The 22,044-nt window shown below is 44.8% G+C and overlaps 2 protein-coding genes across 3 annotated transcripts in view; one reads left to right on the plus strand and one right to left on the minus strand.

Moving 5' to 3' along the window:
• Positions 1-21,957, minus strand: part of fam20ca (FAM20C golgi associated secretory pathway kinase a) — a 150,480-nt gene extending 128,523 nt beyond the window's left edge. Inside the window, exons 1-2 of the mRNA XM_086056650.1 lie at positions 21,510-21,957; positions 18,024-18,124 (exon numbers count right to left, since the gene is read on the minus strand). Coding sequence (XP_085912776.1) covers positions 18,024-18,030 — 7 coding nt within the window. The 5' untranslated portion in view covers positions 18,031-18,124; positions 21,510-21,957. The remainder of the gene's footprint in view (positions 1-18,023; positions 18,125-21,509) is intronic.
• Positions 1,208-20,723, plus strand: baiap2l1b (BAR/IMD domain containing adaptor protein 2 like 1b). 2 transcript variants are annotated; one of them, XM_086056651.1, is made up of 14 exons: positions 1,208-1,592; positions 3,611-3,686; positions 3,804-3,890; positions 8,628-8,689; positions 10,045-10,116; positions 10,663-10,797; positions 12,769-12,921; positions 13,269-13,424; positions 13,790-13,910; positions 13,994-14,213; positions 15,090-15,152; positions 16,145-16,397; positions 18,857-18,903; positions 19,465-20,723. In XM_086056651.1, exons 1-14 carry the CDS (start codon positions 1,542-1,544, stop codon positions 19,535-19,537), a joined length of 1,569 nt encoding a protein of 522 aa, XP_085912777.1. In that variant the 5' UTR covers positions 1,208-1,541; the 3' UTR covers positions 19,538-20,723. The 2 variants fall into 2 exon arrangements, with proteins under 2 accessions (XP_085912777.1, XP_085912779.1); XM_086056653.1 differs by having other exon boundaries at positions 1,208-1,486.
• Positions 21,958-22,044: the final 87 nt, after the last annotated feature.

Genomic DNA, 22,044 nt, shown 5'->3' on the forward strand with positions numbered 1-22,044 from the left:
TTTGCTCCGATAAGTGTAAGCAACGGTTGACATAAATATGCAAGCAATGACTTTGCTGGCGTCTTTGGAGATGAGACACACTTTGCTCACATCTCCTTGTAGTTATTCACGTGTAAAGCCGTGAGGTTTCACCTCCTTTTGTAGTGTCACTTCTCAGCGGGGAGCGCTGCTTAGGTGGAACAACAAATGGCACTTACTAGGCCACCAGGATGATATTTGTTTAACAGCTCGCACGTCCACATTAGACAGCAAACATTCAAAACAGGCGAGGCTGATTGCAATATTCAAAACACATCAGTTGCATTTATGAAACAGGTTTAATAGGATGAGCCAGTGACAAATCAGTTGACTCTTAGTGACATCTAGTGGTGGGCCACACTTGTGCTCGATACTGCAATGCCTCAAACCTTTATCACCAATGAATGAGCAATGAGGAAATTAATGTTAGAACTCAACATTTTATATAGTTACAGGCACCTCTAATCTCCAGCGCTTGATGAGTAAGGGCATTAGATTTAAGTGGGGCGTGTTCAGAAACAATTAGTGTGTACTATTTATTTCTATTCCCCGAGGAATTATAATGAGTGAGTACAGGATAATAAATGATAAATACAATTCAATGAGATTACGACGTGCTGGCTGTGGACTGCATTGCATCATATCGTTCACCGCCGGAGAAAACTGAGCCTTTCAACTTCCCAAATATCTTGTTTTTCTGGACTTTAAACTCTTATTTTAGTGTGACTGTGCTAATGATTAGTTGCCTCCAGGCAGCGCGCCTTTCCATTTTCCCCCTCATTTGTCCGCTTTCGAGGTTGTACAAATACAAATGAACACCTGCTTTGTAGTTCGTGTCAAGTTACAGAAACAACCGCTAAACAAAACGGAAGCTGTGCCTTCACCTTTCCGATGCAATTTTATCAAAATTTTAGGAAAAATACCACACAATTACTTGATAAACAAAAGTACTCACACTCGGTACTTAAATGCAAGTACAGATATTTGTGGACGGATATACTTAAAAATAGAAGTACTTATTTAACTTTAAGTGCAAAAAAAAAACCACTCTGAAATGTACTTGAGCAAAAGCGAAAAAAAGTGAAAATGAATTATTTGAAATTTTCGAAAGTAGATGTATTTTATTTTGAAGTTAATAACCGGAAAGGGATACACTTCCTTGACAAACTTTACTTGAAAGAAGCTCCCACCTCCCTGCGCGTGAACTCGAGAACTCGCCAACCCGCAACAAGTTTAACAGCAGTTTTATTTCCCTGCGTGGCATCGCAACACAGCAGGACCTCCATCCTCTGGAAGTCTTTAAAAAAAACAATTTTCCTCATGTTTGCTTTGTATGAGCGCGTTTCGCTTCTCTTGTTGGCAATGAGGACTTCAGTGCGACCGTAGGTTTGTTGCCCACTTTTTCGCCCCCCCCTCCTCTCCTTTTTGTTGTCGACTGAGGGTGGACATCTTCAACCGTCGCGTTGGTGTGAGTGTTTTTTTTCTTTTTTCTTTTTCTCCATCCTTATCGAAACGGATTAAACATGTCGAGGAGCGCGGAGGAGGTGAACAAGCTGACTGAAAGTACATACAAGGTGGGTACTGTGGGAATACAACAGGTGTGCCCACATAAGCAAGGAAAGAAAGCGCACTGGCGGGCACCCACTCGTGTCTCGTACACTGTTTGACTATTGCGTCACTTGCTTTTAATTACCCGTAGCCTAATATAGCGCAGTTGTCCAAGTCATTTTTGGGAAAACAAGTTAAAACAAACGAGCTTTTTTTTAACCTTTGACATAAAGGGTCTGTTTGTGTTCGAAAAATGATGACTGACCATCTTCATAGACCAAAAAAAAAAAACTTTTGTTTTTTTTTTTTAAACTATTTTGTCTTTGATTATTGCTCCTTTATTGGTGCTGCTATGACAACCTAATTTCAGTCATGGGATAAATAAAGTATCTCAGTACATTTATGCTATTGGGCTCATTGTTATGCTGATACGGTGGTACTGGGGTCATCTAGATGAGGGCTGCTCAGAGGTTCGAATTAACCAAAAACAGTTTCTGTATTGAATTTGGATTTTTCAGGTATCTGCACCTGAGTGTTTTCTTTCTGACAACGTTTTGCTTGTAATCCCTACGTTTAAAAGCTGATGTCTGTTATTTCAACAACTTTTCTTTGTCAGAACAGGCTTGTTACTTTTTCAATCACCCCAGATGGCATCATGTAAAGCCCATCAAAAAAGTGCACTAGGTTTCACAAAATAATAATAATAGTCAAAATGGTTTCAGGGTTTTAAGCATAAGCAGGACCAGAGAAGTATCCATAGATTCCATACTTTTACTGAAGTTCAAAGTGCATGCCCTTGTCAGTACTTTTGCCACCTTCATTCAACAACATGTCTGTTGTGGGAAATAAACAGCGAAACTAATTCCAATGGTTTTCTCACTTCCGGCCACAGCATCTTGGTGGGAACACAGAAATGACTGCGGGTTTAATTATTTATCTGACTCGTTCGGGAAGGTTATATAGCAAGACCACCTAATGATTTCCACCGTGAGTGTCACTTCACAAGTGTGTTGAAAGAACGCCATCAGAAGCGGTGGTCCCACTTTACGTGTCATTCATTGACAAAAGGTCATCCCGAGTTTCTTAAGGCAGTGGAAAAGTTTTGCTCACTACTTGTCTTTTCATCGTTTCCTGCATTCTGCATTTGGGTGTGAGTGAGCCAGACATGGGTATTTCACATATGTCACACGCGAGGAAAAGATCACTAATTGACATTATTATAGAGATAAGCAATGGAGGCCAACTGGACTGAGACCACAATTCTTGAAACCACATTGGTGGTAAAAGAAGGAATAGGTGGGCGTGGGCAATTGAAGACATTTTCTTCATTGACTCTTTTTTTTTTTTAAGGGGATGCTATTATTGCTGTGGCTATTTGGATCTGTCCCATAGCTAGCCAAGGTCATTGAGGGTGTAGCTCAACCTCGAGACTAAATCAACAGCGCCGTTGCTGCTTGTGGCGCAGCTTCAAGACACAATTGATCAATCGCACACCATTGAGTCACTTCTTCGTAATGGCTTGGTTGAGTGATTGCTAACGATGGCCGCCCCCTAATCCCTGAAAGGTTGTTTTTTTTTTTTTTTAAACAACTGAACATGAATCGCTGGCTCACACAAAAGCAACGCGCAGGAAAGCCGACCGGCGTGGCAAGAAATGCCAACGGCTCTTCGTATTCACACGCGCAAGCCGAACCGTAACGTTCTCGTACTGAAGTGACAGTAAGCCAAGCATCCGGAGCGATTCACTCCGAGCGGAACTGACGTTTCTGAGATGCAAGGCTGACTGATGCGCCAACTGCGGGAAACCGCCAACTATTCACCGTCCTCCAATGCTGCAGAATGTGAGGCGGGTCATGTGGTACCTTCATCAATCGCTGTTATTTTAAAATCAACCCCGAATGGTCTGAATCAAATCACGCAGTAGGATGATTCTCCTTTCGCTTCAAAACCAAGCAAGGGCAGAACTTTTTCGTCTGGAATATCGGTCAGCCAACACCGAGTCGTGTAATTAAAGTCTTTTCTTTTTCCACGCTTGGCCGCTCAGAATGTGATGGACCAGTTCAACCCAGGTCTGAGAAACCTGGTCAACCTGGGGAAGAACTACGAGAAATCTGTCGCGGGTAAGCCTCTTGACGCAGACATGTACGCCTACACCCAAGAGTAGTGTTAAGACCTGATGTGTTTTCCACCGGTTTTTAGCCAACTTCTTGATAATAATTCCATGTATGTTTCCCCAGCAATGACCTTGGCGGGAAGATTGTATTTTGATGCCATGGCTAAAATTGGAGAGAGCGCAGTGGTGTCTCCCGTATCCAGAGACTTAGGTACGTTTAACGTTGATGTACTTTGACTTGCCTTTGCTGGCCGTTTGTCTCATTCGTGTGTCGGAAGCATTCGACGTCAGCCGTTGGAATGGCGGTTGCACCATGCGGGGACGTCGCAAATCGGCAACCAAAATGAGTCGAAAGCGTCGCTGAGTGTGCGGCGGCCCCCCCCCCAAGTCGGAGCAGATCATTTTGATCGAGACGTTTGACATTCGATCGAAACTACAGACGGGATGTCAAAAATCCCAAAACGTCTTTCCATGGGGATCGTCACCTTCCCGGGAAGTATCTTCTCAGCCTCACCGGAGTTGAGCATGTTTGGGCATCTTGACATTTCTTGTCAAGTGCCTTCAAGTATGCCCTGCAGCCCTTCCGATAAAAGCTTGCACGGTGCTCAGTAGCGGGCCGACCTCCGCCAAGGCTGACCGATTTTCAATGGCGTTCCACTTCAATCCGTAGCTAACGCGTGTTACAATGTTGCTGCTCATACCGTGCATAAACAAACAGGAAATGAATTGCCCCCCTCCCCCCCCCCCCCACTTCAATGAAGCAGCCACGCATTTGAAGCTCCTCACTTGAAATTTTGACTCGCAGCACAAAGCAAAAAAATAAAAAATAACCAAGGAACAGCTTGTACCGTATACGTTTTTTTGGCCCCCGTACATCAAGATATCGCTCGCTCGACATGGATTAGGGCGAGCGTGCTGCTTGTGTAATGGCGCACCCTTTTTTTGCCAGGACAACTCTCCAGGTGGAAAAATATGCGCATCACCTATGGAACACTTTTTGATTTAGCCACTGTATGTTTCCCAGCTCCCCTGCGGGTAGAGGAAAAAAAGCTGCTAATTAAATTGAGCAGCACAATGGGAGCTGGCGGGTGATGTCGGCCTCCTGGCACACCTACGGGGAGCCGCCGGCCAAGCAGTGAATCATTTACCACACTCTTTGATATAGTTTGCAACATTTTTCTTTCAGCTTGAGGAATAGAAACGGGAGCAGTCAGCCTGCAGTCTCGTTGATTAGGGATGCATTATGACGGAAGCGCTGTTTGATAACTAGACAGGGGAAGTTCCAACGTTGAACACAATCTATTTGTTGTCCTTACCGTAAAGCTATTTGTTTTATCAGTTAAAACTTTGCAGCAAACCGCTGTTGCACTCCCAAGTCGTGTGGCAGTTGGTGCGTTTGTAACATGTCCGAAGAGGCCGTGAGGCAAAAGGGCAGCAAAGAGAGCGATTGTTTGTCAACGGAGAACACTTGTTGGACTCCTTTGATAGGAAGTGCTGAGGAAATGAGGGGCGGGATGCAAGTAAACTGCCGGGTGTAATCACAGCCAAATGCAGACAGTTGACATGATTTCCTGGCTGACCGCTAACCTATCCATAGGAGGGATGTAACGATTCACTCAAGCCCCGATTCGATTTTCAGTTCCCGATTTTCGATTCGATTTTTTAAAAATTGCTAGCATGCTAGTCCCCGTGCGCAATGACGATGATTTGATCTACACATTCAAAATGTGCTGTGCATCTGGAATGGAAAAAAAAAAAACCTTTCAAGACATCCTTCTCTGGACGACTCTAATCAACGCGATTTTCGATTTAATCCAGGGGGGAATCGATTTTAAATTGATTTTCGATGAATCGTTACATCCCTAATGGATGGACTTCACTAATCCCAGAATGATAGGCAAGGAAAAAGAGAAGCTCTCGGTGACTCATTATGTTGCTGTGAGCCAACACAAATCGCAGCGTGTCTGCGATTGTCTCGTGCAACACATTCCTGCCATTAACCACCGGACGTGAATGCAGTCAGGACATCTGGACTGCAGCAAAGAACGATTCATGGAGCTGTGCTGAAAAGAATAGAAAGTCCTGTTGGCCTCCGAGCCTGCTCAAGGATGCAGTCAGGCAGCCCGGTCAGAAACCTGAGCTTCGGTGACGCGTAGCCGACCAGAAACGGGATACCCTTGAGAGATATCGCAGGACCGACCGCTGCACCTCGTCCTGTTGCCGTCTTCCCTTTAATTCCTTGGGCCTGCCAAGCTCTTCCTTGTTGCCGTCCGGTTCAAATGTCACCAGTTTTTTTCCTTCAGACACTCCTGACTGGCTTCCCTGCCCCAGCCAGACCCTGAGCGAGAATCCATGATCAGTGATCGTATCTTTGAGGTTGAACCAAGGCTGGCTGAAGGGCAAAAGTCAAAATAAGATACAGCCGAAGCGCTGAGGTTGAACGCGATGCATTCCAGGATACTGGTTGTCCTCTCCTTTGAGAAATTAAAAAAAAAAAATGAAGTAAATTGAGCTCAGTCCTTCTGTGTGAGAAAGCCAAAATACTGCACGCGTGTCAAGTTCATCATCGACTGTTGATGTTCAAGTCTCACAAACTGACTTGTGACTTCACGTATGACAGACAGCAGTTGGCCCTCTCAACTTTTATACGACTAGTTGCCACCCTATTAAAAAAAAACAACCCTGAAGCCAGCATTGAGGCGACCTCATCTCATCTTTGACGGACCAACAATGTCCTTTAATGTGCTCGTGTGTTGACGCGGCTTTCTTGACATAATGGCAGCCTGTTTGCATGCCGCGTCACGTGGCTCTCGCTCTCTCGCTCTCTCGCTCGCTCTTGCCACCATTATTTTGCCCACAAAAACAAAACTGTGCAAGCACTGTGGGCTGCTTTGCATGTTCACAGCAAAATGCTGTTTTAAAATCAGCCTAAACGTGGGAGTTTAGTTTCCTTTTTTTTTTTTTTTTGCTGTATTCGGAATGTGTTTGGCTCTTTGTCCACGTCTTCTGTGAGACTACGGCACATTTGTGCTTGTTGAGATGAATTAAAATGATGAGCCAGCAGTTGCACATGAGCGTCAAGAAACTGTACCGATATTGTAATCAACTGTTTTGTCCTCGTGCACTTTACCCCGGGTTTGATTTGTTAGCGCCGTGCGGCCCATCGCCTCTGGTGTCCTCTCACCATCGTGCCGCACGCAGCTCTCAGACTTTTTTTTTGCTGAACGTTAGCCTGCTGCCTGGCGACATTCTCCAAAGGCCAACAACAACAAACAATCGAATGGCTGGAAAAAAAGCAGACTTGGTATGTGTGACGTGACGATGAAGTCGCTCTTGGTCCAATCGTAGCGCGACACATTCACATTTGGCTGAGACTTGATTGACGGTGTCTGTGGTGTGAATCGTCGTCAGGTGCTCCTGAGTCACTATCTGACTATGAAAATTGTCTCATGCGGTCGTTGTCGGGTTTTGTTAACAACAAGGATGTTGTCTACAAATAGCCCAACATCATTTTTATTTCCTCTGCTCCGCATTTCAGTCACGATGGGATAATGATGGCTAATTACCTCTAGTCGTCGCCGCCATTGCATTCAAGCGTTCATTTGCCGAGCTCATTTCAACTCTGTTGCTCATCCAAACAGCAGCACCCACGAGGAATGTAAACAATCTTTCAGATGAATTCATTTGTGGGCCTTTCCTGTTTGTTCTAAATGGGTTTCTTCTTCTAAAAAAAAAAATGTGTTTGTACAAATAAGGACTACATTGTCGGGATGAGTTAATAATACAATAAAAGGCCGCCTGTGTTGCAGGCCTACTAAACGAGCTCACAATCAACAATAAAGGACCTCAAGATTAGGGCAACTTTGCTCCCTGGATCAGAAACTCGTGTTTATCATATCACTTTCGGTCCTTTGCTGTGACAATAGCGGGAAAAGGAAAGAAAAAAAAACCTCCTCCAAATCATCTCAGCAGTCACACGTTGCTCAGTTCAGCCATTCTTCATTCTAGCCACAATTCTTTTTTTTTGGGGGGGGGGGGGCACTTCTGTGCTTTTAACTTTACTCTTCAGCACACGTGCACTATGCTGACAAGTTTGACATTTCATCTCCGCAAATGAACATTTGAAATACAATTGAAAAAAAAAAAAAAAAAAAAAGCTATAACTTGAAGGCATCATCAAGCTCTCCTGCGAATGGAAGCAAAATGGTGTTGAGCACCGCTAACAAGCACAGAGCTGACGCGTTTCAACTGACACACGCGCGCACGTGCACGCTCACTGTCCATGACTAAGCCACGGTCATCTGTGAAGTGTTCTAAAGTGTTGTCTGTCAAGGAACGGTGTAAATACACAAACAGACCACAGACTCGGTTTGAAAACGGCCTCAAGTCAGCTGGCGTGCCGCCGCCGCCCGCTTACTTGGCAAGCCGCATATTGACTCTTTTAATTGTCATTTCCTGACGCCAGCATTGTATTGATTCAATGTCCACATTTCTGATTGTTTCAAAAGGTTTGCTTGTCTGCTTCAATCCGAACTACGGACCTTTCCACGTTCAATTCTGCCCACCGCACTTCAGAAACAGGAGCATTTTTTTTTTTTAAATATTGCTTTCAGCCCGCACACGTCCTAATCCCGAATTGATTATTTTGGCGAGGGCGAGACATCGAGTGGCAACATGTGGCCGCCTGCCACTTGAGCGCTTTTTCATTAGCCAAACCGTCGGTGGTCCAGTTTTTCCGGTTGGGGAGCGCGCATTTATTTCCCTTTTCTTCCTTTGTAATACAATCCGAAGCCGGTGACGTTTGAGGGCCCTGCGCTTGAGCGTCAAACGCGGACAAAGAATCATTTAGCGCGAGCGAGGAATGCGTTTGCTGCTCATCTGCAATTCTTCAAGCACCGCATTCCATTCATGGCACAACTTTCTCGCTGTTTTGTTCTTTCCCGGGCAGGACTGGTGCTAATGGGAATCTCGGAAGTCCACAGGAAGGTTTTTTTCGAGTGGGAGGACAACGTGAGTACGAGCTGTGTTTTCCTGACGCTTCAAGTCGGACTTAATGATTGTCTGTTTTGCATCTGGCATCCCGGCTGGGCCGCGGCGCTCTTCCTCCACCCGTCGGGGCTCTGTCCAACCAGCTGCAGGGCAGAAGTTGACCAGACGGGCGGGGAGGGGAAAGCAAAGCTTTACAATCCAAGAGTCACTCTTAAAGAGGAAGGCAACGCAAACGTTTTCTTCTTGTAAGAATATGTTCTATGCGAGCCCACTAGTTGAAACGGCATTCTGATCAATATTGAGTTTGTGGAATAAGTGTTAATCCGGCCATCTGTGGGGGCGGCCATTTTGTCTTGTGTCGACTGAAAATGGCATCACAACTGCTCACAACGACCAATGGCGGCTCAGATTCAGAAAACAGGTCAGCCGTGAGCAGTTGCGATGTCATTTTCAGTCGACAGAAGTGACAAAATGGCCGCCCCCGGAGACGGCTAAAAAACAGTGCATTTTGCTGCTTCATTTATATTCCACAAAGGCAAAATTAGTGGGCCTGCTGGGAACATATTCTTGAAAAAAAAATAGCGTAGGGTTGACCTCCGCTTGAAGCAAATGTGTGTAAAAGTCCCGCTAACCTGCGCGGGCCGCAACTTGTCGAAAACGATGCCGGCTGTCGGCCGTTGAAACGCGGAGGCAGTCCAACCCGCAGCACAGTGCGGTACGGTGAACAACGTGCGTTGAAAGCACGAGTGGGGACAAGATGTGAACCGACGGCAGAAGGACGACGGCCTTGAGCAGAACCTGAATGCAACGCGGGTCTTTTGTTTTTTCCCCCCCCCCCTCATGCGGGCCTCACTCGGTTCACGCTCATTAAATTGGAACCACGGGCCGAACGTCGCGAGTAGCTCCTCTGAGACGCCGTTGCTCAGAGCCACGAGCGGGTGGGCTAACGTGCTAATGGACTCCCGAGTCGCAGCATCGGTTTGCGTCATAGGAATTGACGGGGGGGGACAACAGCTTGTCGTGGTCATCGGCGCGCGCTTAATAGAAGGCGCCGTTTTGCGCTTGGACTCGAGTGCGCCACGTGGACGGCGCAGGCTCGGCCGCCCTCGCACGCATGAGCCGCGGTCGCATCTGAAGAGGAAGCGCGGGACCAGTCTGTGGGCATTCCCACGCTTTGTTTCTGACTCATTCATAAGGGCAACCTTGAACCCAGCGCGCACCCCCGCACATATGTGCCAATAGAATTGAAATGGATTTCTCTTATTTAACACGTCCCCCCCCCCCCCCCCGCCCATCTTGGCCAACGAGCAATGCTGCAGCTTCCCGTCAAGTTTCTAACTGGCTACATGTGTGGTCTTCTCTCCTCACCTGAGAAGTTGAAGACGTTCCACAGGGAGATCATCACCGAGCTGGAGCGAAAGACGGACATGGATGTGAAATACATGACTGTGAGTAGCGCCTTTGTGTTCAGATGCAATAAATCACACGCAAACAAAAAGTGTTGGGGTGTTGGCAGGTGCAACATTTGCTTCGCAAACTTAAGTTACGTTAAAGTGATGGCGAGGAGAGAAGATGGCGCCAGCAAAACTAGCAACCGGCTTTGTATTTTGATTGACTGTCCAACCCTGACACAGTGACTGGCTTTTGACTTTTTGGCGCCCGCAGGAGATATTTTGAGTCATTATGTACCGGTAATTACTTTTGTCTTGTAATTGTGCTCGTTAATGCATGCTGTCATTGCTTCAACATGAAAGAAATTCATCAGTTTATGTTGCGGTACACCGTACATGGCTAGCATTCTTTGCCGCTGATTGCTTTAAAGTAGCGGCGTTCAAACGCCCAAAAGTAACGCGGTGCATAATAATTCTCATCAGTCTGCGCAAATAACACTGCTGAGAAATTGCACAAAAAAAAAAAAAAAACAGCCATGAGCTGGCAAGCTTGTGCTTGTTTGCGGCCCTATAAGGAGATTGTGCGGCTGTGGATCTTTCCAGGCCACGTACAAAAGGTACCAGATGGAGCACAAGATGAAGCAAGACTCGCTGGAGAAATCCCAAGCAGACCTGAAGAAGCTCAGGAGGAAGAGCCAAGGCAAGAACGCCAACAAATATGAGAACAAAGAGAGCGAGGTGAGACGGATGCGGACACGCCTGGAGACACCTGACACATTTGTGAATGTCCCTTCACTGACTGACACGCACGCACGCACGCACACGCAGGACTGTTCATATTTGCCAAGATCTCATTACGCTTGAAGCCACCTGAGCCACAGGTGTAGCAGTGTTTGGGGACAAAAGGGACGGACTGCAAGTCGTCTGGCATCTTGCCTACACACTGACAAACATGGAACGACGCATCAAGAACAAACATAACTCAGCAAAACACAGACAGCCTGAAAAAAAAAAAAAGGCCCGAAAGACATTTGTTGAAGTTGGGGATGTAACGATTCATCGAAAATCGATTCGCCCCGATTAATCGATACGATGAATGGACAATCGAGTCGTATTGCGTTTTTGGATGGCTGCAGAACCACACGGGTGCACAGAGGCAAGCACGGTAGCAATTTTTTCAAAAAAATCGAATCGAAAATCGGGAACTGAAAATTGAAAATCGAATCGAAGCTTGAGTGAATCGTTACACCCCTACTTGGTACGCCGCAACGTGTTGTGGTGATGTTTATTAGTGACGGTTAGACATAATGATCGTCAAGTCAGCTACTTGCGCTGCCAGCAGTGGTTGTGCGATTTGGCTTTCAAAATAAGAGCGAAATACAGTTGCAGCCAAAGCGACCTGCTCCATATATTTTGAAAAGTCCAGCGCTTATGTAAGCTTCGTTGCATCGATCGAGCGGGGCTGGCCGGGCGACGTGTGTCTTTGTGAATCTTTGAGGGTTTTGTGTATTCTGTCAATACAGTCGGCGCTAGCGGCGGGTTGAACAACCTCGCTGACGCAAACACAATGAAGACGTACGAGCGCAGACGGGACGGTCGTTGATCGCGGAGTCGAGAGAACAATATGGATCATGCATATTACTTGTGTCTGAATAGATAGCTCTCGCCTTACATAAAAGGCAGGTCGCCCATGGCAACAGGCTTGTTGTAGTGCCCACGGGTGAAAAGTGAAAAGCTTTGTGTTGTTTATGTATGACGGAGAGAATTTCAAAAATTCACACGCCTCCCTTTTTTTTTTTTCTCTCTCTTCCAACTTGTTAATGGGAAATCTGCCACCCACCTTCCGTAGTTAATTTGTTATGTTATCTCTGCCTGTGTCATTATACAGTTCATTTGAAATTGTCTTTTTCGGCAAAAAAAACAAAAAAACAAAAAAAAAAAACCTAAACAAGGCAGGGTTCCTCCAACTGATGAGATTAGTGAAGGTACTGCAAACCGGCAACGTTATTTGAGCCGACACCTCTTCTGCCGTTTGACATTGATTCATTGAATAAAATAATAATACACCAGGAGAGCGCCAGGAAGTTTTCTTGTGTACAGCCGCATGAGAAAATTCTCATACGTACCCGTACGTTTTCTCGTGCGTGCGAGGAATGCCTTCAATCGCACACGGTCAGGTATTTTCCAGGGCACGATAAGTGGAGACTTGCTCTCTTTTTTTTTTGAAAACCCAAATATACCTGATAGTGTCATCGACATCCACCATATAAAAGCTGATGAGGCTAAAAATAGAGCTAATAGGTTCAGGTTTGAAAAAATTCACGACCGGTTGAAACAAACCTGCTGTTACTGCGGCTACAACGCGCGTGATGCTATACAAACACACAGACAAGCAGTGTCGCCTGCTTTTGTAGATAACACACAGTATGTGTCCTGCCACCTTTGTCCGTCCTTTTGTCCAAAACCGCAGTCGTTTCTAAGGCATCCACTGCCCGGCTGTGATTAGAAAGTTGAAAAAGAAAGCTCGCTCATTTCCAATCACTTGATCTTGAGAGGTTAGCTTGAGCGCTGACAGCGGGCGGCTATATGGCAACATGTCAACCATGTGGGCAGCAAGATAACGCCGCCATTAAGTTGGTGGATGACAGCAGCTGTGTTGATTGTGAAGACACTCCTGTCAGCGCGTGCCTGCCGTTTGTCTGTCCTCAGTGCGTGGAGACGCTGACGAATCGCCAAATGGACATGCAGCTGTTTATTGCGGACGGCTGCAAAGAGGCTCTGCTGGAGGAGAAGCGACGCTTCTGTTTCCTGGTGGACAAACACTGCATGTTTTCCTATCAGATCGCATCGTTTCATGACAAGGTTACACAACACACCTGACAACTTTTTTGTTGTTGTTTGTTTTTTCTGCAGTCGGTCTGCTATCGCTTGACTGGGCTTGTCACGGTCCAAGCTCGTCTTCGTGAATGCTAAATGACTAGGGATGTAACGATTAATCGAAAATCCATTTAAAATCGAGTCGCCCCGATTGATCGAAAATCAAGTTGATTAAATTCATCTGAACCGAAGGCCCAGGTACCAAATGTATGGCAGGACCTTGATGTAAAATACCATAGTGCGCTCAAGACGCATAGTGATCAGTCACCATACTAATGAAATGACAGTTCTATATGTTTTCTTTTTGTGTTTTTTTTTTTTTGCCTGGTCAGGCAAGAGACATCCTGATGGCTAAGCTGAACAGCTGGCAGGACCAGTGCAACGACGCCACAGACATGCCCGAAAGCGTCATGAGCATGATCGAGGGGCTGCGCACGCCCATCTCCATAACGCCGCTGCCCTCTCCCACACCCTCGCGACACAGTTTGGTATGTTGGCCCCCCCCCCCCAAAAAAAAAAAAAAAAAAATGAACATCTTTGATGTGTGCCCTGTGGCAGGACAAAACGATTTCAATGAAAGTTGAAGGCCTAAATTATCCTTATATCCTTTAAAAAAAAAAAATACATTTAATCCTTAAAACCGCGGTTCTAAGGTCACTTGCACAACCAAACATCTCAACAATGATGTCATTGCGATGTCACTGAATGAACATATAACAATGAAAAACATATAGTACAATCTCTTCGGTGACCAGCGAGCCCGTCACTAGTACTCTTTTTTTTTTTTTTTTGCCGTCCACAAATGTAGCAGCTCATCGGAGCGCTAACATTAGCCTCGTTGCGTGTGTGACAGAACATCTCCGCTCCACCTGCTCCGTCTCAGAAGGCTCATGTCAGCCCGCTCGTGAACATGTTCACTCCAGACAACAAACAAAGCGCCAGCGTCGCCACGACTGGCCACCACAACAACACAGGTAGTAGCGCAAACAAGGTGCCGGAGCGCTGCGTTTCTCAACCGCGTCGCGTTGACACCCTTCAAATCGTTTGCTGCCGCCAGACCTCGACAGCAACGGCGACAACAATCTGGCCAGGTCCGTGTCTGTGGCCACCGGCCTCAACAACGCGGGGGTGAAAAGGCCGCGGGTTCGCACCATCTTCCCCCACACGGCCGGCAACAACAACACCCTGCTCAGCTTTGACGAGGGCGACGTCGTCATCCTGCTCATCCCCGAAGAGAAGGACGGCTGGATGTATGGCGAAATGGAGAAGAACGGAAAGTGAGTCCGTTAAGGTTTATCACACCGCGACACAGGTGCTATTTGTTAGCCTGTCTGTGGCGTTTTGCCTCGCTTGTTAGCATGAAGCTAAACTGACTTTCATCCGACAAAGTTATGTGTGTCAGTGTCCTTATTTGACGTTCATTTTGACACGAAATTTGAGCTGCAAGTGGCAATAAACTGCTTGAAGCCTCTTTGTTGAACAACTGCTCACTATCCTGATCTGTTTGAAAAAAATGATCAAGTTGGATCATAACCCAAAAATTCAAAGCATGTTCTCTTCTAAAAAAAAAATATATATATATATATATATATATATATGTATTTTTTTTTAATGGAGGTGCCATGGTGCTTATCAGCGTTCACCTTCTGATGACCTGAGTTTGCCTTTGAGACATGATGGTCCCTTTCTTCTTTGTATTCAGCTCTGATAACGTAACTGGGCAACTCACCCAGGCTACACCCACGCAAACACAACTGCAACACTCTTCCTTACAGTACGGCTGCATTTCCAACACACTGAGCATTTCATGCCAGACTTCCTTTTAATATTTACTAAACGATGGCCGCCTGGCCACGCAGGTTTTATGGATGGACAGCCGCTCGGGTCCCAATCGTGATGGACGATGATAAACGTGGGAAAAAAACAAACAAAAAAAAAAAAAAACACTCCCCAATGAGTCAACAGAGGCTAGCATTAACATGTATTTTCGTCTAATGTGCAAATATTGACACACGCGGAGGGAGGGAGGGATTGAGGGAGGGGTGCGGTAGCCACGTAATGACAAATCAAATGGCTGAACAGTAAATAATAAAACAATATGACACAATTTGACCTCCCCAAATAATCTGTTCATGTCTCTTTTCCTTGCTTAGGAGGGGCTGGTTCCCTTCGTCATACTGCCGCGCATTCTCTGAGTCGCTCGTGAACAACAACAGGTAAGGAGACTCCGACTGATACGCGCGCGCACGCACGCACGCACAGGTTTCACATTGCAAGCAGCTGTAGCGTTAGCCCCGACTTCCTTTCGTTTCCCCATTTGAGCGATAAGCTATCGAACCCTTGCGGGGTTCTCCCCTTATTCAACCTTTGATTCTTATTGTCCCGAGTCACATTCCACCTTGGCGCCCCCTCCCGCACGTAAACCTTTGTGTTTGATTTATTGTGCTTTGGATGAAGGATTTCCCAAGCCTTTTCAACGGCAAACCCGACTGACAAATGTTGTTCCTCTGCGTGGCTTCTTAAAATAGGTCATGTAATGCCAAAATGTCAACAGGCATTGTCCAAAAAAAATATTAAGATCAACATTGCCTTTGTGGAATAAGTGTTAATCCACTCATTTTCAGCCATCTGTGGTGGCGGCCATTTTGTCACTTCTGTCGACTGAAAATGACATCACAACTGCTCACAACGACCAATCACGGCTCAGATTCAGAAAACAGGTCAGCCGCGATTGGTTGTTGTGAGCAGTTGTGATGTCATTTTCAGTCGACAGAAGTGACAAAATGGCCGCCCCCGGAGATGGCTAAAAACGAATGCATTTTGCTGCTTAATTTATATTCCACAGAGGCAAAATGAATCAGAATGCCGTGTTTCAACTAGTGGGCCTGCTGGGAACATATTCTTGAAAAACAAAAACTTTGGGTTGACTTGCGCTTTAACTGCATGTAGATGTCGATTTTTTTTTTTTTGCGCGCATAATGACTACATGTGCATTTCAAATCGGTCTTTTTTATTTATTTTTTTGCGCATAATGACTACATGTGCATTTCAAATCGGTCTTTTTTAATTTTATTTTTGTTGCACATAATGACTACATGTGCATTTCAAATCGGTCTTTTTTTTATTTATTTTTTTTGCGTATAATGACTACATGTGCATTTCAAATCGGTCTTTTTTTAAATGCAAATCTGTTGTGCACGTGACGCAGTGTGGCGGTGGCGCCGTACCGCAGCCGCAGCGTGGTCAACCTGCACCACCAGGACACGGAAACGGACGAGGCCACCATGATCCTCCCCCCGGAGGACTACGTCAACAGCCCGGGGCGCGTCGCCGTCAAGACCCACCACCCGTCGGCCGCCAGCAGCAGCAGCAGCAGCACCTTCGTCGCCAGGAACAATCACCGGCAGCACTCGCCCACGCCTTCCGCCGTCTCCTCTTCATCATCATCGGATCATCACGCGGTCAGTCACTCGCTCACAATACGCTCGTCTCTTCTCAACACAAAGCTTCCTCCTTCACATTTCACGCAGACTCTAATGCTGCTTTGCCCTCTTCAGTACAGCCGCATGGAGAAGTGGCAGTAAAACAGGCCAAAATCCGGATGCAAGGCAGGGCAAGTGACTAATTGCATACTCGCTGTCAAAATACTATTTGAGGAACCGCAGTAGTTGTGAACCAGGAAGTCAGGACATTTTATACGCAGGGAACTCCCTTGCAACAATACCAATGGACGCCACTCCCGATTGTTGTACAATATATCTGAAGATTGACATTTTGGCCGCGTGCTCCATCGTGTCTACAGAGGGTCTTTGTCACGATTTAAAAAGTCTACACACCCCTGTTCAAATGCCAGGCTTTTGTGATTTAAAAAAAAAAAAAAAAAGCATCACAATTTAAAAAGTCTACACACCCCTGTTCAAATGCCAGGTTTTTGTGATTTAAAAAAAAAAAAGCGCATCAAGATTTTCCACCATGATTGTGACCTACTCTAAAAAAGTCTTTTCGCAAGAGGAAGTAAAAAAACAAAAAAAAAACCACCTGTGATAATGTGGTTGCACAAGTCTGCACACCTTCAGACCTGGGGCTGTGTTCAGCAGTTTATTCAAACTCATGTTGAGTAGGAGTCAGCAGGCACATGCCAATTGCCTCTGATTACCCCCACTAAAGTTCAGATGTTTTAGTAGGCTTTTCCTGACTTAACATTTTACAATGTCAAGAAGAGGCCTGAAGGTTTTGTGCTCATGTTAACCTCTACTTGGAACCGCTCACAAGGCCCCATTTCCCAACTTGGAACATTCCAGAATGTTGACCTGCGGTAACTTGGCTCATTGTGTTTCTTTTTCTCGCACGGGTTTGAATTATTTCAGTTGGGTGAACAATTCTGCTCATCAACCCATTTGAAGAAACATGCAAAGGCAGCCATAGTCATCATTTACTGTCGTCTTGTGCAAAGCCAGCGACGTTATTCCCGCCGTTGCCCAGTTACTGAGAAAAACACCTGCGACTCGTTGGCTTCAATGCAATGCTTTGATGCATGCACGCCAACTGTGGCAGTCAGCGCAGTTTACACAGCCACGCAACCTCCATTCAATCTAATCTGCCCAGAGCCTTCACAATCAGTCGTGCTGTAAATAATCAGCATCTCTGCTCAGTATGAAGCCTTTTTCTTTGGGGACAATAATAGCCTAATAATATAATATCCTGCAGGAGAATACGCCTTGAGGGTTTGTTGCAACTCTATGGAGAGCACAATGTATTAAAACTCTCTCGAACTTTAGCAGAAAAGGAGAAAGGAGGGCTGGGAAAGGGGCGTGGTTTCTCTGGAATGCACGGTCACCAAGAGCAAAACAATGCAATCTCACTGGTTTGCTATTGAGAACCATCGGCACCAAGCAGAAAGAATCACCTCCAAGGTCAATTAAGCGTGTCCCTGGGCAGAGTTGATCACCTTCCATTGTTGGGTGTGAAGGAATGATCTTAATGTTTCATACAATTCAAATGGATTTTCAAACACGTTTGAAGCAAATGAGGACGTTGAAATGGTGTTGGACCAAAGAAAGCCGTGCAAGCAGTCTGTCTGTGCTCACCTGCCATCTTGTGGTCACTGCTGGGGCTGCAGGTTGTAGCGTCAACGACTTCAGTGAAGAGGGAATGTGTCCAAAGCTCATGCAGATTCCCAATAAGGAGGCTGGATCATACCACACAAACATAAAGAGTGCCAAATTACAGCCTCATTGGGACGATTTACATTTTTGAACAGTGTATACATCTGGAATAAACCTGATTTGACACTGTATTCACGCCACACAATAGATTCTATTTGAATTTGATGTGATGGGTTTTTTTTGTGCATATTTTAAAAATATATATTTATATTACCAATCATGGCTCACGGCTGTAATTTTAGTGTCTCCAAAAATACATGTTTTTAGAAAATTTGAAAAGAAAAATACTTTTTGGGGGTGTTTTCAATATTTTAGATGAATTAATGATAAATTATTAATATTAGGCACATTATTCAAAAATGTAAATTTTTAAGTAATTTTTTATTCGAGGCTAGTAGTTATATTACAGATTTCAAATGTTTTATATATTTTTATAGGGGAATGGCGAGATTATTATTATTATTATTGGGTTTTTTTTTACACAAGCCCTTTAAACTGTGACTGAGTTGTAAAAGTGCCTTGGCTGTAAGATTACACAGCGTGTGTACAACTTCATTAACTTAACACACAAGACTTGTGGCCCCAACTTGCACTTCCAGACGGTCAAGATTCCGCACGTTGCCTCGTGTTGTCTTTCGCCACACAGAAATATGTTTACATAGTGCGTTTGTTTTTTTTTTTTTAAGGGTGTCCCATGAAAAGTATTCGGTAACACGTCATGTGACTCAAAAGCGTCTTTTTGTTTCCCTCCACAGACAAACCAGACCAACGGCACCTCCAGACCTACACCTGCCTACCTGGCGTGAGTCAGCCCTCGTTCTTCCACCGTCAAACAAACACAAACGGAGTCTTCCGATCACATTCAGACACCTTTCTTGTTGTATTATTACACAATGCTGTTATCTTGCTATTTTGTTGTTGTATGTCAAGTGCTTTGTTACAGCTGTAGCTGTTGTGAAATGCGCTATATAAATAAAATTGTCTTGTATTCACAGCCAGTCGGAATTTAAAGAAGCGTGTCTTGTTAGCAGTGAACATAACTACAGGATTGCTACTCGATACGGTACTGTAATTTTGAAAATCGCAAAAGGGGGAATTTAGTGTAGCAACGGTGAATCGTTGCTAGAGTTTGAAGTTCCAACTGTCTGTGAAGCTGTGAAGGGGATTGGATGTGGTGGAAGACGATGAAGGCTGACGCTTGAGTCAAACACTAGTCGGCTCTTTTTGACACGAACCGTTCAGTTTCACAATAAGGACGCTATCGATTGACCGGCGCTCGTCCTCGTGTCCAAGCAGACGCTAGGGTATGATATTTGTCGACCGGTCAGTTCACACACTGATCCTTTCGTCTTGTGTTCTCCAGGGGAGGCAACCCGTTTTCCACCGTGCGACTACGTCCGACCGTCACCAACGACCGCTCGGCCCCGGCCATCTGATCTTACCTGAACTTTTACATGGAACTCTATGGGAGCTTTTACAGGACTGATGTTCCTCTATCTAAACTCAAAATGTCTGTTTGTGGTGGTGAGACTTGGAAATAGCCACATCGCAACCATGCACATGAGGGGCCAGGAAGAAAAAAAAAAAAAAAAAATGCTGTACATTTTCAAAACCACAGTTAGGATGCTTGTTCTTTTGTTGTTGTTGCCGCCATTTGGAAATGCAGGAGCAGCTCACGTTAACCCGTAGGCGCTAGGCCCAACTAGTTTCGCACTAATCTCCATTTCAAGGATATGGAATAAATGCTCCAATGCCTTTCTGGAAAGCCATTTCGGCATTTATTGATATAGTCTTGATATGAAGTTTAAAAGGTCCATGTACCAGTACGCTCTTTGTCATCACTAGTAGGACAATTCAGCGCACTAGTTTAACAACTAGGACCCACGAGTACACAATTAAACCTCACTAGTTAATTACAGTGCTGCACTAGTATCACTATTAGCTCAAATGTGGGGTTTTTTTCCCTAAATTGTTTTCATGTTCAAAGTGAACATTGAAACCAAACTAATAGGCATGTGTCCCGCACTAGCAGTCTCCTGGACCCTACTAATAGTACCAAAATGCCCACTAAGTAGTATTTATTTAGTTACCGGTAGTTGCCTTACTAGTATACCAAAGTTGTCCTATTAATAGTCTTACTAGTAAGGCCAAAGAATGTACTAGTACCACGACCTTGAGCTGGATATCAAGGCTATTGAATACTCGAACACTTTGTCTCTCTTCTATTTGTTATCACTAGTAGGAAAATAGAACAACTACATGTTGCTCGTGAGGCAAAACTGTGCACTAGTATACAATTGTGCGCTACCAGTACTATTGAAATCACACAATCTTACTAGTAGTGCGCAGTTGCCAACTAGTGTGCGGAATTGTCTCACTAGTTAGATGAGTGTACTAATACATGGACATCAAGGAAATGGAATAAATGCTTGAACTGCTTTCCTTACAAAAGGTGTTTGAACTCCGTGTAGGTTTTTTACCCTTGTTTTAAGTCATGATATTAAAAGAAATATGATGTACTGTAGTACAATGATTTTACGGGGACGACGTATGGAAAGTTTATGAAAGTTGTCATTTCACTTGAAAGTCATTTTCCCAGAATAAAGTATCAATTTTACAAGATTCCCCCCCCCCCCCCATTCTTAAAGAATGAAGACTACCCAGCACTACTTCAGGAAAAGTTGTTTTTATGAAGGAAAATTAAGTGTCATTTTATTACTGCTGTTTGCACCAAGAGACATCATCTAGCCTGAGAATATTTCATATTTAATGGAGTGGACTACAAATAACTCGCAAGTCATTTCTGACCAATGTGCTGTAGTGCAGTATCTAGCTAGCTATACCAACGGCATATAATGACAGCCAGAACAATGAATACGCTTCCACTAGATGGCAGAAGGTACTAAAACTGTGTATCCACTTTTCCCCCCTTGTGTAAAACTCGTCACCTTCCAAAAAATTATGACTCCAGTGTATTTTCCAGAAAAGACGAACAACTGAATAATTTTACTTTAGGGGTAGAATTGAATGACCTGTTTAACTGGGGTGTAGCCTATTTGATCAGAGGTGGCTAGCATCATGAGATGTTTAAGACAAAAATGAACAAAAAAACGTGAGGGGAGGGGGGGGATGTCAAATTATGACTTGTCCATTATTTTAAGAGTGACTGTTTTCTGTTGATGTGAAGTCTTGATATGATTGAGCCTTTAAAAAAAAAAAAAGTATGCCTGGCAATAAGCAGGTGTGACAAATTAATCTTTAGGCGGGTGTCCCCCAACCTTTTTTGCACCACGGACCAGTTTAATGTAGCTATAAATTTCACGGACCAGCCTTCAAGGTGTGGCATAAAAATAAAACAAGACCAGCATAAATAAGCAAAGGTACAATGGAGAAGAAAAAAAAACTCACCATAACGCTGAATCAGTTGGAGCCCTGTGAGCTTGAGGGATGTACTTCGATGCTCTCCGCGTATTTGTTGTGGTAGCCTGTGTAATTGCTTCCGTCCTTCTTGCAAACGTTTTTATTTTATTTTTTTTAAATCAAAAAGACTTCTTTTAATCCAGAATGTTTGGTCTCCGTGTGCCCAAACATGTTGCACAAACGTTTGCCATCTTGACTTAATTGCTCGTGAAACACCTGTCGCAGCGCTCAAGCCGTCCGTGTTGTAGTGTTTGTTTAGCCTGTTAAAAGAAGCTCTTAAAAGTCGAAGGACTCTCTTCTGGCACCTCAGTTGGCCTTTTCCCTTTTACGACGAAACTCTGGGGCTATTTGATTTTCATTCATTTTCTCTCGTTTGCGGTAACCGATCGTGACAAGCGGTAACCGATCGTGACAAGCGCCCGGTGGTTAGCTACAACCGGTCTACCTATGAAGTCTGCCTAGCAACAAGTGCGTGTGTTAAACATGACATTTCTTCATTGAACTATTGGGCAGGTATGATTGA

Source organism: Filicampus tigris, chromosome 16 (genome assembly GCF_054856515.1).
Source record: "Filicampus tigris isolate MCC_2025a chromosome 16, RoL_Ftig_1.0, whole genome shotgun sequence".
Classification (NCBI taxonomy): Eukaryota; Metazoa; Chordata; class Actinopteri; order Syngnathiformes; family Syngnathidae; genus Filicampus; species Filicampus tigris.

Coding starts and splice junctions, on each gene's coding strand:
- baiap2l1b (XM_086056651.1), top strand. CDS start 1,542: ATGTCGAGGAGCGCGGAGGAGGTGAACAAGCTGACTGAAAGTACATAC. Junction 3,891..8,627: donor TCCCGTATCCAGAGACTTAG/GTACGTTTAACG, acceptor TTTCCCGGGCAG/GACTGGTGCTAATGGGAATC. Junction 10,117..10,662: donor TGGATGTGAAATACATGACT/GTGAGTAGCGCC, acceptor GGATCTTTCCAG/GCCACGTACAAAAGGTACCA.